The 15,300-nt window shown below is 36.5% G+C and overlaps 1 protein-coding gene across 1 annotated transcript in view; it reads right to left on the reverse strand.

The window, feature by feature from the left end:
* LOC105820878 (chromosome unknown open reading frame, human C10orf107) overlaps positions 1 to 15,300 on the reverse strand; it is a 77,096-nt gene that overhangs the window by 3,390 nt on the left and 58,406 nt on the right. The window contains exons 4-5 of the mRNA XM_012657454.1: positions 2,558 to 2,680; positions 1,989 to 2,129 (exon numbers count right to left, since the gene is read on the reverse strand). Coding sequence (XP_012512908.1) covers positions 1,989 to 2,129; positions 2,558 to 2,680 — 264 coding nt within the window. The remainder of the gene's footprint in view (positions 1 to 1,988; positions 2,130 to 2,557; positions 2,681 to 15,300) is intronic.

Consider the following 15,300-nt stretch of genomic DNA (forward strand, 5'->3'; position numbering starts at 1 on the left):
AGCCATCTAAAATAGGAGGAGAAATTTAGGTAAGCAGAGAGTAATTACCCAACTTGGAATTTGACCAAGACACAAGGGTAAACACTGAAAAAGTGCCACACCACGGGAGTATTAAAATCCAAAGTAGTCTGGTCGTGATATTAGAGGTTATGTGGTTTTTGTGGGTGACGCTGGAATTAGAACTAGAACCCAGTTCGCAGCTCCCATTCAGGGCCTTTCATTAGTTGTTGACCCTGGAAACTCTGGACAAATGACTTTCTGTGACTCATATTTCAATTTATCAGGGAAAGTGCCTGCCTAACTTGTATGAAGTTTACTGGGATTACTGAGAGAAAATATGTAAAGGGGTTTGCTATCTTGAGATGTGTAAATCCGTGTCATCATGCCATTTCATCAAAAAATTGGCTGTTATTAGGCCCAGGCTGATGTCCACAAATCCACTTAATATGGAAATAATCGTGGCACCTGCAGGGTCTGCATCCCTCTCCTTTGGCCCAACTTTTCTCTATGCCCGATTACATCTAGGTGAGCCAGCTAACGAACTTCTAGGTTGGCTCAGGCCAATGGGAAGATAACTCACACATACAACAACGACCATATTCTTTCTGTTATAAAGTAGGGGTATAAATGCTGCAGATGCCAATATTAAAAAAAAAAAATTTTTTTTTCAATAGATAGTTAAATGCATACTTCTCACTACATGGAATGCAGCCTTGGTAAAGATGTTTTCAATTTTGGGGGCCTGAAAACAATTCGATTACTGTCTAGTAGTTCCTCAGCAATAATTTCAGAGCCGCAGGATTGCAAAGGAGCCCAGGGCCATGATTATACATAAACTATATTTAGATGAAATGTTATCAAATCTAAAAAGGAGATATGTTCCGAACTCAGCTTAATTCAACTGCACTCTGCCCTTCCACACAGTAACCAGTTATTACATTCATGGGTTGTTAACAATAAAGCTTTGTGTAAAACGTGTTCTTCCACTATTTCTGGTAAACACTAAACACCCCTTATTAAGCTGAGGACTTTGGCTGATTCTGTTGGCACCAAATCATTAAATGTTCATGTAAATAGTGCCATAACATTTGATGATTAAACAAGTAACAAGGTATGCTTATGCCAAGCTAATCTTTTATTCTCTCTAAATTAATTGTTAATACAGTGTGCTGTTAATATATGGTCTCATGTTCAGGTGACAACTAAATCTTCCCCTTAGATGCATTAATATTTTAAATATGTACTATGTTTTCCTACTGATTTATGGTCATTTCTATAAGAAATTGCAAATGTACTCAAAATATGCAATTTACTTATTTAATCATTTGGCCTAGAAAATTATGGGAATTCCTCTAAGTCTTTATGTTGAGGTAGAAACAGTTGCTTGTTTGTTTGTTTTTTTTTTTTTGGACAGAATGAGTAAGAATTAAGCATAAAGCTAAGTCATTTGATAAATCATTGGCAGCTGCTACCGAGATGGCTGCTGCCATCACCATTTTCATGCAGCCATTGGTGTAAATTGCTTTGCTATTAGTGATATGTGAAAAGGAACAAACTGTCTGAGAGGGAGTTCAAAGACTTGAAAGCCTTTCTTTAGAAATTTGGTGAGAAGATTTAGCTAAGAATTATGGTTTGATCTTCAGTGTTTACTGTTTAGAAATGTACTCCAATTACTTTTGCATGAGCAATGTTTACAGCTTGACAAGGCATAAAGCCTTTACCATGTTATTTTTTGGGTTTCAATGTTGAATGATTTTGTAAACTGATAACACCCACCACACTAGATGCTGTTGGCAAATCTATTTTGTGATCTTACTGAATATCAGATGACTTAACTGAGAGTGACGTCAAGATGTTAAATTAACTTCATCATAAGCATCCCTTTTGCTGGCAGAATGTGGGTAGTATTAATATTTACAGACATTAAAGTTGAGGTTGGCCAATTAACCAATAATAAAGTAAGTGAATATACCATCAATACTGAGTACCTGAATGCCCATTAGAATGCCTTCTGTGACTTGACCCAGCACTGACTTTACATCTTCAATGGTGAAACCAACTAAAGGATCCACGTCTGAAGTATCAGTTTCTGGCTGGGACTCCTCAGGCCGTTGTTCTTGATCCAGCCCCTAGGATATTGAAAGTAAATAACACTCAAGTGATTTCTAGAGCATTCAGTGATGCATATGGAACCTCAAACTTCTGTTGGATACTTTTCTACCAGGAACAATGTCAACCTGGAGGGAGATTTTGATTTGATGTTACCCTGAATTTGTATTATTGTTCATGAGGGTTGTGACAGATTAAATCATGGTGCTAAGGTTGTGCCTACTTTTGGGAAAAGTGAAGGTGGAGATGAGAGAGGATGGGGTGGAAGAGATTAAAATTGCTGAACCACTGTTAGCTGGCCCATCTTTGAATCAACACTCAGAGAAATATTTATGTTTGGTTGGAAAAATCAGAGGCAGAAAATAGAAGAACACTTGGTTCATTTCCTCCCACCCCAAGAGAATATAATGCTCAGGTAGAGTGAACGAAAAGACAAAAGGAAACATACCTTCATCTCTGTATCCAGTGTTGGGGGTGGCTCTGTGAATGTTGAGTAAATATCAAATGAGATTCCTTCTTCCAGAGGATCCGGGAAAGGGGAACCTGTAGGCCTGACAACCTCTATCACTTGCTGGAGGGAAGAAAAGAGCTGAATTATGACACAGCCTCTGGAGAGAAACCACAATTTTAGTCGGTTTCCTTTTGTATGTACCATAGTTCCAAGTCTGTTATCTCCCAAGTGCCATCTCCTCTGAAGTCTGGATGCCATCGCCCTCTTGGCTCTCTAATGCTTTGTGAGCTCCATATCTCGCAAAAAGCATATTGTTTCCCCACTGTCTTTCCACACTCTGTGGTTTCGAATTTCATTTCCTTGGTCTGTAATTGTTTCATGCATCAGTATCCCCTTCCTCCTGTCTACAAGCTCTCTGTAGGTAGAGAACCAGGTTTTAGGCACCCTGTATATCCTCTCCAGTTTTGGCAGGGGCTTAGGTGCTTATTACACTCAATAATAGCCTGGTGGGATTGATATTATTCAGCAGAATACAGCTGTTCTTGGGGGCAGTAGTCAAGTGGCCATCAAGAATTTGGTGATGTGGACAATAAAGACTCTAAAGGTTAATATATAAAGCCAGATCACAGAGGAGATTTGTCAAAAACACAGAGGGCAGGGCAACACTTCACTGTGAGCATTTAACTATTCTTTAGCAAGAGTGTGCCAACCAGGAGGCTGATGGCTGGTCAACATTGGGGATGAAGAAAAAGGTGAGCCAAGGAAGCCAATTTTGGCAGTGCCCAGCCCACCATGACCTGGGGCAAAGAGTGGAGATTAGGGTGCTAATGGCATTAAACATCCGAATCATTTAGTTAGCTCCTCTTGTTCTAAATCCATGTTTGACAAGCAGCATTTTGATCACAATTTGATTTCCCGTCTCAATTGATCTGTGAAGACATGCCCACTTGAGTGTTCTCCTTTTCATGCCTGTTAAATTCCTCACTACAAATAAATAGTGTTCTAGGTTTATGTAATAAACTCTCATGAGCTTGTTATTGTGGCCCTGAGATGAAGTCACCCACTGTATGGTGACAAAGTCAGACCCTGAGCTTACAAGTTTGAAGACAAAACTCTGGAAATGCATAAATTCACTAAATAATTATCATCCTGTGAAGCCTGAAAATAATGGTGAAATAATCGTATATTCATTCCTCGCTTCTCTACAGTATTTCAGTATTTCAGTATTTCAAATAAACTTACATGTTACATTTCATTATTTAAATACTAATGTTTTTGATTTAGGTTTTGGAATGTACTGGAAGCTAAGTTTTTCTTGGTCTTACCAATGCGTATGCATTTTGCATTGAATTAATATTATTAATTTTAGCTTGATTTTATAGAAATTTGCAGCTTAGTGTAAATATATAGAAGCACTGACATGTCTTAACTTCATAGGCAAGGAGATTTGGAAACCAAGAGGTTAAATGATTGGCCAAAGGTTAAATAATTACTTTGTGACAGAGCTGGGAATTAAACCCTGGTGTGCTGACTTCTTGGCCTATGCAGTTTTCAGTAAACTGTAATACGTCATTAAGTTGCCATATTTGGAAATTATTGATATTATTAAGCCCTTAATTTTTATTCTGTTAAGTGACATCATTCCAGATTGTTTATCTTAAGTTGACTAAATGTTAATCAAAGTGGAATACTGAGAAAACATATCAGAACAGTTCTCTTCTCTCATCACATTCATGAGCCATTGCATTTTTCTTAAATGGGGCATATAAGTAGTTTCATCTTGCTACAAAATGATTTGTACATTTTTTCACCACTCTTGTTTTTCATCCTCCCATACCTTCTATTGCTTTTTATTTACCAAGCTAGGAAAAGGAGACAGCTAAACACATTTTAGTGGCCTCTGAAACATTATAGGTAAAATAAATAAGCTGCACATGGGAATCAGAGACAAGGGAAGATGATAAGGTATTTACTTAGTGGTATAAACTTTAATATAGGGTGAGAAACAGGAAGTCTGGGGTAAGAGGGGGATGAGTGAGATATTGAAAAGAACAGAGAAAAGAATAGTTTACTGAATGATCTCAGGCACTGAGAAAATAATCACGAACTCATCTGCAAAGTAATTTTTTTTTAATGAAACAGAACTTTATCTGGTCTGCTGTCATCATATTTGTCTTGCTGCTATGCTTTTGTACACACAGGCTGGGCTTTTCTGCTAATTTGCCCTGTCTCCCTGGTGGAAGTTCTCTGTAGATTGCCTCTCCATCTCAGTCCTGGTAGAAGCAGATTCTATCACCTGCCCACTCGTACCCTTTCCTGCATCAGATTATATACTTAAATTCGAGCAGGTATTGTGCTCTCTTGTTTTATCCCTCACATCCTTGTGGTTTGGATTTCTTTATAAGGCTCATCTGAACTACTTGCCAACAACCCAGTTTTCCAGTCTTTGGCACCGTGAAACTGTGTGTGTGTGTGTGTGTGTGTGTGTGTGTGTGTGTCTACTGGGCACACACTTGGCAACTTGGAACTTTCCAGTTTCACATCATTTCTTTCATGGAGTGAAACTCCCATTTATCCTACGAACCTGAGGTTCTGACTGAGAGTTGAGCTTTTCTTTTCTTTGATTTTTTAAGAGTGGAGCTCATATAACTATTAACTTGATTTAATTCATAAACGAAAACTGGGATGAGAATTTCTTTTCTTCAGGGTGTTTTGCATACTATTAATGAACCAAAGCACAGCTATGTTTTTCTCTTTCATGAGGAATTACATTTAGCTAGGTTAGTGAGATATTGTAAGGGAAGAAAATGTCACAATTTCAGATGAGCATAAATATCAAGTCTTTTCATTAATAATAATAAGGTACACTGTCAAATATATACTTTGTAATAAACATAATGCCCAGAAGCATCACGGTGATTTTTTTCCCTATTAAAAATGGTAGCCTTTTTTTAAAAAACAAGTTTAAGGAAAATTAGAATCAATAATTGTGGTGAGAGCAGAGCCAGCAAATATCTTTAAATGAAACCGTCTGATGCAATACTTTCTTTAAAAAAATACAATTAGGTCTTTGTATTTTTTTTTTTTTTAACAAAACCTCATGTTTTACAACATCACTGGTTCTGTAATAAAATCTATTTAAAACAGAGAGACATGGTCAGCTTTATTAAGTTAGATTTTCTGAAAGAACGTTATAATTTCCTCAAGTCTATGAAAAGTTGAAGCAAATTAAATAAAGCTAGTTTTATAACTATTTTTATACATTCCTGTAGAATTGTAATTGTCTCATATTTTTTCCTCAAAAGTCTAATATGTTACCTCTTAAATCTGGAAAAATAAAAACAGAAAAGGGATCAAGAATGTTTATTAAAAAAACACTCCTATTTGGTATCCTGATTTAGCAACCTTCCTTTTTATATATGAGAATAGCACCCATAATCTTCAGATCAGGAAACAAAGGGAAGGACTTTAAGTGACTTGCCTGAGGCCTAATGCTGAGATTAAAAATCAGGAGTTTCTGATTATACACATACATCCATTTGGTCAAATGATTGGTTTTGCTTGACTTTCAAATACCCCCTAAATATTACTTTGAATGTAAAGCAATAAATGTGTTTCTCTTGCCATTTTTGAATGCTTCAACACAAATGGATATAATAAAAACAATCATGTTGTTCCATGTGAATGCCATTTATATTTTTTTCTGATAATGAGCAGACCATTTGAACAAAGGTGAGTACATTAAAAGCTCTAATAAAGAAGAGAATAGATTTCTAAACAGAATAATGGACTGTTAAGTGAACATACAATAAATAACATCAACAGATGTGGTCGCTAGAAAATTAGTTTTGCATAACTTGCCAATATACATTTCCCCCAGATGTTATCTGTTACATGAAAATTAAGTTAGTTACATTGTTAATTATGTGCACGTTGCATTAATGTTATTTAAGATGGTTTACATCTTTAGTTGAATTGTGTGTTATGGTATTTAAAGTTGAATTGTGCTTTAAGTTGAATTGTGCCACGGTATTTAAAGAATATGAAGTAAATGGCTTTTTGGCATAATTTAGTACTCATAAGTGCAAAATTTCATCACCAAACATTATGTAGCTCTAAAAAAATTCAAGATCTTTACTTACAAGCCAAATGAAATCACCAGAAATCTTTTAAAATTTGCATATTCAATATGAAATGGACATCTACCATGGGAATAAATGCTAAGAATTTTGAACTCTCTTGGAACTAAGTACAGGGTCAGTTCAGATCTAAAAACATACTGATAGGAATTAGATTCTGCTTCCAGATCTTACTGTGTCTGTGAAGTAGTATAAAGATTTTATTTGAAAATTGTATTATATTACTTCATGCTTTCTTTTTATACTTTACATGTTAATATTATCATTAATATTAACTCTGGTTTATTGTTTTTCTTTAGTAATGCTTCTTTGGAGAAAGTGTAGGTGATTTGTGGGCAGTGTTTGTACCACTACAATCTATAATTAAGGTCGAAATTATTAAAATCTATTATTAAATTATTCAAGATATTAAAAATGCTGTTGAGATTACAACTTTCCACTATTTTGCAGTCAAATGCTCTACCACTGAGCTATACCCCCAACTTTCCACTATTTTGAATGGCAGAAAGCAAGATAAATCTGTTCAACCCTTTTTGAGCCACAGGCACACAGACAAAAATACGGGTGTGCTTTGAAAAGACATTTGTTTGGAATTGTCAGATGATGACTTCACATGCAAATCAGAACTTACTAAAAAACGTCAAAGTTTCAAAAAGCAAACTTTATTGCAAACTTTCCTGACTATTAACTAAGGGAAAAAGGCACAAAAATTCTTGTAATGTTTTAACTAATTTTCCCCCCCTTGAAGAAAGGCATTACTCATTTGCAAGTCTAATCAAGAAGTACTTGTGTGGTTCTGGAAATTTTTAACAAAAAATTGTAACCCATTGCCCACAGTATACTGCACATAAAGTAACAACATATGAATGCCAGCTGCAAAATGCAATAAACTCTAGTAATGTCATACTGAGGCCATAAATTTAAAATGAAAAGAGTAAATTCAAAAGCTAAGATTATCAGAGAAACTAATTAATCCATTTCTAAAGTATTTTTCTTTTGTGTTAGGGCCATTACAAACTTCTTAATATATTCTGTAAATGTAGATTATCAATTCTGCTACAAGAGTCCTCCTCCCCTTTTGCATTTTGACTTGGAAATAAATTTGCAAATGCAGCACATTAATTTTCTTTCCTAAGCTTAATATGCAGTATTTACATTTTGAAAAGGTTCAAAATGTTGCCAGGCTTCTGCAGGGTATGAATAGACATCTAATAGCAACTTCTATTTTTAACCACAGCATACTGGTAGTTTGAACATTTATAACTTAATAGAGCTTTGAGACCATCAGATCCACACATGCTAATCACCTAAACAGTGAACGGTAACACAGTACAACAAGTTAGGACAGGAAATGAAGATTACCCATTCCAGCCGAAGCTGCGAGGAGGAATTTAAGTTGGCAGGCCACAGCAAACCAATTTGCAATCTGGCAAGGACACGCCAGTTAACACCTTGTGCCCATTTTTATTTATATATCTTGATTTGATCTTGTTTAGCTGAGGCTTGAAATAATAATTTTTTAAAAGCTAAATAATTAAAGTAACTGATTCCAGAGTATTTTAAAGATCTTTAGTATTTCTCAGTGTACTTCTGCTTTAGGCCAATACTAGAATTTGAAAAGAAATATGAGTACTCCTATCATAACGACCTCGGACAATAAAACCCTCTCTAATGAATCTGAAAAGGAGCCCCTTCTTGTAGTGTAAATGTAATTTAAAAGGAAGCGATGTTTTGATCTGGCTCTGGTGCAAACATTTCCTGAGGGATAGGACTGTTTTTCAGATACGCAGATACAATAATCTGGAAGATAGATCACTGAATTATAGGCTTTAGACTTGGCTCTATTCCGACTGTGTGATGCTAAGAAAATCCCTAGGCCTCAGTTTATTTATCCGTAAAAGGAGGATAATGATAATTGCTACCTGGCTACTTCATCGAATTGTTTCAAGCACAAACTAGATAATGTGGATGAAAATGCTGGGAGTTCTTCAAAGGGAAGGTATTATTAAACCTCAAGGTGTATCATTATTATTATTTATAATTACTGTTATTATTGAAAGGATCATCTTTCTAATGCCATCTTAGAAAGACAGACTGGAGTAGCCATATTGAGGACACTGTCCTTGCTATTTTTATATGTAATTGTTAACATTGCTCACGCAACCCAATTAACTCAGAAGAATCTGTTAATGAGGACATGCCATCACTCTGTTTCCTTATAGTGACAGTCTTTAAAATATCAAACATATATTCGATACCATGTTATTTGAAGAGTTTTCTTGATCCAAACGATTTCTCTTTTGAGACCTAGATAGCATGACATAATTAGGCAGTTATGTAGCATGCTCCGGACTAAGGCAAACCACCTACTCATAAAAGGAACGTGTTTACACCTAATTTTCCAAACTAGAAAATCTGCCTCCTCCCCGCCTTCCATTTATCACTCTCTTAGTCTTTTGTTTTTCAGCCTTAAATATGGCCTGTGGTTGCCTGGATATCATTCATTTTTAAAAGATTCCCTTTGACAAATTTTGTCGAAAGTAAAGAGTTAGGGCATGCACTGCAAACTTTCAACATGTCTCTCTTGAGAAAATGAAATACCAGAGCTCTTGAAACTACTAAATTCAGTATTGTACTTCTGATTTTTAATCTTAGGATTGACCTTATCTTGCAACCTCCTCAGAGTGACAGACAGAAAGTATGGTTCCATTATAAATAGTTAGAAAATATCTAATGCTTTTCAAAATATCTTTTAGAAGCCATTCAGAGTGTATTTGTTTAGCTTACTAAGTTATACTGTAAAGGCATAACCTTGATCTCAGTATAAAATATTTCAAACAATTCTAATCACAGATAAATTTTCATTTGGTTTCATCTAGGGTGTTCTATTTAAAATTGAGTTTTTTAATATTTAAAATTGAAGAAATATTCCAAGTTATCTTTTTCTAAGGATTTGAAATGAAATATCAGTATCTGTCAATTAGTTAGTATAATAAAGATGAGTTATGCAATTATCTTTCTGAAAAGCCTGTTTTGAATGATCAAATGTAGATTTAAAATTTTAATTTTACATATGTTGCATTTTCATTACATCTTATGATCCCTTATATGAAGATGAAGCTATTTCATGGCTTTCATATTTGAGAGTACTCTTTTTGAATAAGTACCTATAATTTGCAGAAATTATATGAGACAATAAATTAAAATGGTTAGAACAGAAACTACAATGGAAGAACCATAGGTCCTTGGTTCTAGCCTTTCTATATTCAGGGACTTCCTGTTACTTTGACAGTTTAAGCTACCTGAATAGGAGGAGGCTGAAACTATTTGGATAAAGCTTTACACGTAATTTATTTAACTTCAAAGCATACTGACTGTGCTGAACTTCAGTCCTGATGTTTCAACTGGAGGCAGCAGGAGGAATTCTTAAAACTATATTCATTTAGAAATATAAAGTTCTGGGGGCTAAATTAGAATGTAAAGTTCTATGAAATCTTTAAGAGAAGCCAATGTAATATTATTATTCCTGACCTTTTAGACCCAAATGTCTATTTTAAGTAATCTGACATTAAAAATGTGCTGACAAATATAGATTTCAAACACAACACAGGAAGTTGTAAATCAGTTGGTAACCCTTAGCATCAAGGAAATAGGAGACCGCGAAAATGTAGTCATTTACTTTAGTCAACCTCAACCTTAATTTTTAACTAAAGAAAATTTGCAGAAGGCATGATGTTTACGTTTTAGATATTTTATTCATAGTTTGTGTGTTTCCTTTTTCTCCAGTAGGCTCATAAATTATTACCAGGAAACATGTTGTCACGGTTATAAATATTTCTCTCTCTGTTTAGCTCCCCCATCTCACCCCTCCTTTTTTTAAAATCTCCACTAATTCTTTAACTGTATTAGGCACTCTCTTCTGGTCAGCAGGGAAGGATTTTCTTGCTTTGGAGGAAACTGCTGCCAATTACTCTTATGTGCTTGGCATTCTAGAAACAGGGCTCTTTCAGGAAGCACCCAAGCCCTTCCTCCTATTCAGGAGAACTTTATACATGGCAGAGGTCATTATTTCAATGACATAAAAAGGCATGTCATCCCTTGTAAGGAACAGGTCTAGGTACTCTAAGGGCCCCTGGCTTTTCATGGAAGCAGACATCTTAGAAGTTAATTACAAAACTGACTTTGTAGACAATGGTATATATAGTAATATATGTTCTCAAAAAAGACCTTTCAGCTATAATCTGCAAATCACACTAGTCTAGTTAAAAACAAACTAAAATAACAGTAGCTCTGAAAAATTTAGGTGGTATCTATATTTCAGATTGGAATGTTCTAGAAATCTGGATATTTTTTTACCCTTAAATGTGTAGTCAGAGTTCTGGATTGGCTCTGTCACTCAGTAGAAAGTATGTCTGCCATGTGGTTTCTTTGTTTGTAAAATTAGGGGTTGGACTAGGTCATCTCTAGTCCAGTTACAGATGTTGCATCCTATGTTAGTAAATTTCAAGTGGCTTTTTCTCTATTTATACAAGACTCAAATACGCCCGCCTGTGTAGATCCCCAGACTCGGTGTTTTTCTGTCATGAGGTAGAACATTTGGATTACGCACGCAGTTGCTTACTGGAATCTTTGACAGGCTGAAGCTTGTCCATTTATTTCTCCTTAATTATCTTCCCCTAACCTGCTCCTCTTCCATTTTCTTTATCTTTCAGCGGCATCACCAGCTTCTCAGTTCCCAGACTGGAAGCCTTGTGGTTGCCTTTAGTTACTCCCTCTCCCTTGGTCCGGACGTTATATCAGCCACAAAACTCTCTGGGGCCATCTTCATGATGTCTGGCCCCCCAACCCCTTCTCTTTCATGACAATGACCATCTCGTACCCTTCAGGTCCAAGTTCTTGCCTTCAGAGATGTTGAGCTCCAGCCACACTGGACTGCTCACTCTGTGCCAGTGTGCACAGTGCCTGGAGCACAGTGGGTGCTCCATAGATATTTGTTGCATGAAAAAAAAAAAGAAAAAGAAAAAGAAAAAGAACAGGAAAGAGAGCAAAGCAAACCAGAGCAAGGTGTAGATGGAGCTGCCCTCCCAGCCCCACCTTGCCTGTCTGCTCCCTCTGCTGGGAGGGTTTCCTCCTCAGCCCTGCCGGTCCACACTGCTGCTGGCCTTCCTGCCAGCTTGCTCCCCTATGTGAGGCTTTTCCTGATCTTCCTTGTGCTTTGAGAGTATTTTGCTTATTTGCTTTCACAGTACTTGTCACATGACCTGGAGTTACAGCCATGCAGAGTGATCTACTACACCATTTGGGGGAAACAACTTGAGGGCGTGGGCATGTCTTACTCGCCTTGAGGGCCCCTAGCTCAGGTCTCTGTGCATAGCAGGCACTCATTAGATGTTGAGCATTGCATTGGAGTATCCATTCACTTAAAAATGTTCAGGGCTACATGAATGTTTCAAATTATCCTTATGTACCCTGAAAATATGTGCATCTAATATGTATCAATAAAAATAAATAAAAACAATTAAAAAAATAAAAATTTTCAGAGCTGTCTAATTTGCTTGACCAACTACAATGAAGTTTAAAAATTTGTTATGAAAAGTAATACCACTTGGAGCAGGGAACCTAGTCGTCCTATTGTTGCATCAGTGCAATACCTACATTTTTTGCCAATGGAGCCCTAGAGTATTTGTTTAGCATAAGGCCAAACAACCAAATAGATTTATCACTGATTTGACTGCACTGATTGTTATTTTCAACTGACTGATAAACTTTTGGATAAACTGAGTGATAATTGTTTTATAGGCACAGTATAGTTTAACATTGTAAAGAGCTCCTGAGAGATACCACTCTCTCCCACCTAGCTCCTGATCGAAGTAACATCAGAACATTTCTAGGGGGTCTGACAAATTGCCTGATTCTAGGGGCCATGATTCACATTGCTTTCCATGCACCATCCCTGGCCCTCACCCCCACTACACTGTGAAAGGCACATCATGGAGTTGTGCAGTGGGGAAGCCCCATGGGCAGTGCTGGCACCATCTGGGAAAATAAACGGTGAGGATGGAAAAAATAAAAAAGCCACTCTCATTTATTGAGCACTTACTCTGTGCTTGGCATTGGGCTACTTGGAAAGTGTCTTATGAATATTAAGTTCTTCAAGTCATGCTAGATTGTGAGGAGAGGTTTTATTGACCTTATTTTTTAGATGAAGAGCCTAGAGCTGAAAAAGGTTAAGCAACTCAGCCAAGATCACGTAACAAGAAAGTGGGGAATTCCATCCAAACTTGAACCAGGTCTATTTGACTCCAAAGCCCATGTGCCTAATCCTCAGGTGCAAGTGGAACCCTGTTGGTTTGCTATGGATCCCCAAAAATGTTCATATCTAGTTTCTAGGGAGGAAAGAGAGGTTCAGAAAAGCAGAATGACAAATGCACACTGAGGATCTGAAAGCGCACGTTCTCAGGGAATGTCAGAAAGAGAATTTGTTCACTGGCTCCTCACAGCACCAGCATTACAGTGCATTGTTCCAAAATAAGTCAACAAATGTAAGGCATAGAGGATTGAATTTTTTTTTAACACATTAACTTCCATGTGAGTTGTATTTAACTCACCCTAGTTTTGAGCCTGGGGCCTCGTGAAGCATATGTAACTCACACGTCTCTTTACCTTGGGAGCCGAGCCCAGTGGTGTGCAGGCAACTCTCACTGCCATGCTGTAGCATACATGTTATGTGATGAGTGACCCCCTGGGCAAAACCCTGCTGTCGATTTGTGAAAATCTTACTTGTTGATGTTCTTATTGTTACAATTAATATTGACAATGTAACTATACAGCTCACGTGCAGAAAACAATAAAAATTAACAAATTTTTCGTTAAATTAGAAAGGATTGTTTTGTTGTCAAAGTTTTTATTCTATTTTCGTAATAAAACACCATGGCCCCAAGGAAAAAAAAATTTTTTCTAGTGTGGCAGTCAATGTGTTAAGGATGGCAAAATATAAAAAGCATTGGGTTTATAAAGAAATCTAAGAACGTGCTTAATTCATTTGTGTAAACAAGAAAGCATAGGAGCATCAGTTTGCTTTTGGCCATGAAAACTGCATGTTCCTGCTCAAATAGCAATTTGTCCTATTTGTTGTAATTGTAATTACTGTTTTCATTGGAATCTCAGTTTTCTCTAGGAACAGGCATGCAGAAAAACAACCAATAACCTAGACAGTTAAAAAACACACTGAGGAATGGGCATGGTTGTGTGAACAAATCTCTTGTGATTATTCTTCCACACTGTGTGCTGCAATGTGCTTTAAATCCATTTCCATATTTTTAATTAACATTTAGTTCCAGAAAACTTTCTGGAGGCCATTTAAATCACAAATGGGAAAAAAACAAATTTACTTTATCAGAAAATTGACTATAGACTATTTTGGTGGCTTTTATTATTTTTACATATTAATAATTAAAATTAAATATAGCCTATTATTCAAGACAGAAGACAGTGCAATACTTTTCATGGCTGATATAATTTTAAAGTCAATCCTGGGTAAATAAAATATTAGTTCTGTTGTGGATGAGTTTCATTGTCCATTCTACAACTCTAATTCCTGATTGGATCCATTCATTTTATGAAAGCAATTATACAGTTGTACCAAGTTATTTTTCTCATAGACACCCTGTGGGGCATTGGCTTTGTCTCAACAGCTGTCCTATAGGAACTCTAGAACTGCTTCTGACCTATGGATTTGAAGCATCTATTTTCCTGGTTGGAATCATTCATTTCTTGGGCGGGAAACAGAGAATGTGATCCTACTACAAATATTATTTTAAAACTCTAGCACAAAAAGCTATGTCATCTGTTCTGTCAAAACTGTCATTGTTAAAGTAAAAGGCATAACTGCAGGTCTCAGAAGATTGTCGCACAGCAATGGCCACAGTTTCCTCATCTAAAAATGAGGATAACAATGGGTTTTGCTGAGGACTCAGTCAGTAAGTGTAAAGTACTTATATAGTGCCTAGCATGTCGGAAAAGGTTAAAGTGTGAGGTTTTCTTTTTTGTTTGTTTGTTTTGCTTTAATTTTCACGCCACATATTTATGTATACAACAATGCTAAACAAAGGTCTCTGAGAGTAGGGACTTGGTCTGTTTTGTTCCCCACTTCACTGCCTTACAGCTACCTGAGAAACAGTGAGAAAGTAATAAATATGTATTGGATAATTAAATGTAGCAAAGTATTGTAGTTTATACGGTCAATAAGTCACTATATCACTACTCTCTCTCTGCTATACAGTTTCCTGACATACAAGGTGCCAAATTTTAACATTTTCCCCCCGTATCTCGCCTCCCTGGTATGACCTTAAGTCAGGCTGCTCCTTCTCTGGGTGTCCCATCCTGCTCCTCTTTCATATTCATTCTCTGCTTGTGGTTAGATTTTTCCAAAGAGTGTCCATGCTAGATGAAATGACACAAAATGAACAGATTGTGGCAATAAGACTGGAATATCAGGGTGAGTATAGCCTATTCCCTGGGAATTATTCAGGCCAGGAAAACCCTTGAAGGGTTGTTCTGGTTTTCACACTTGTATGAACACAGCCTTGGTATGAGGGGTTG

The sequence above is a fragment of the Propithecus coquereli genome, unplaced genomic scaffold, assembly GCF_000956105.1.
Source record: "Propithecus coquereli isolate 6110/MARCELLA unplaced genomic scaffold, Pcoq_1.0 Scaffold115, whole genome shotgun sequence".
NCBI lineage: Eukaryota > Metazoa > Chordata > Mammalia > Primates > Indriidae > Propithecus > Propithecus coquereli.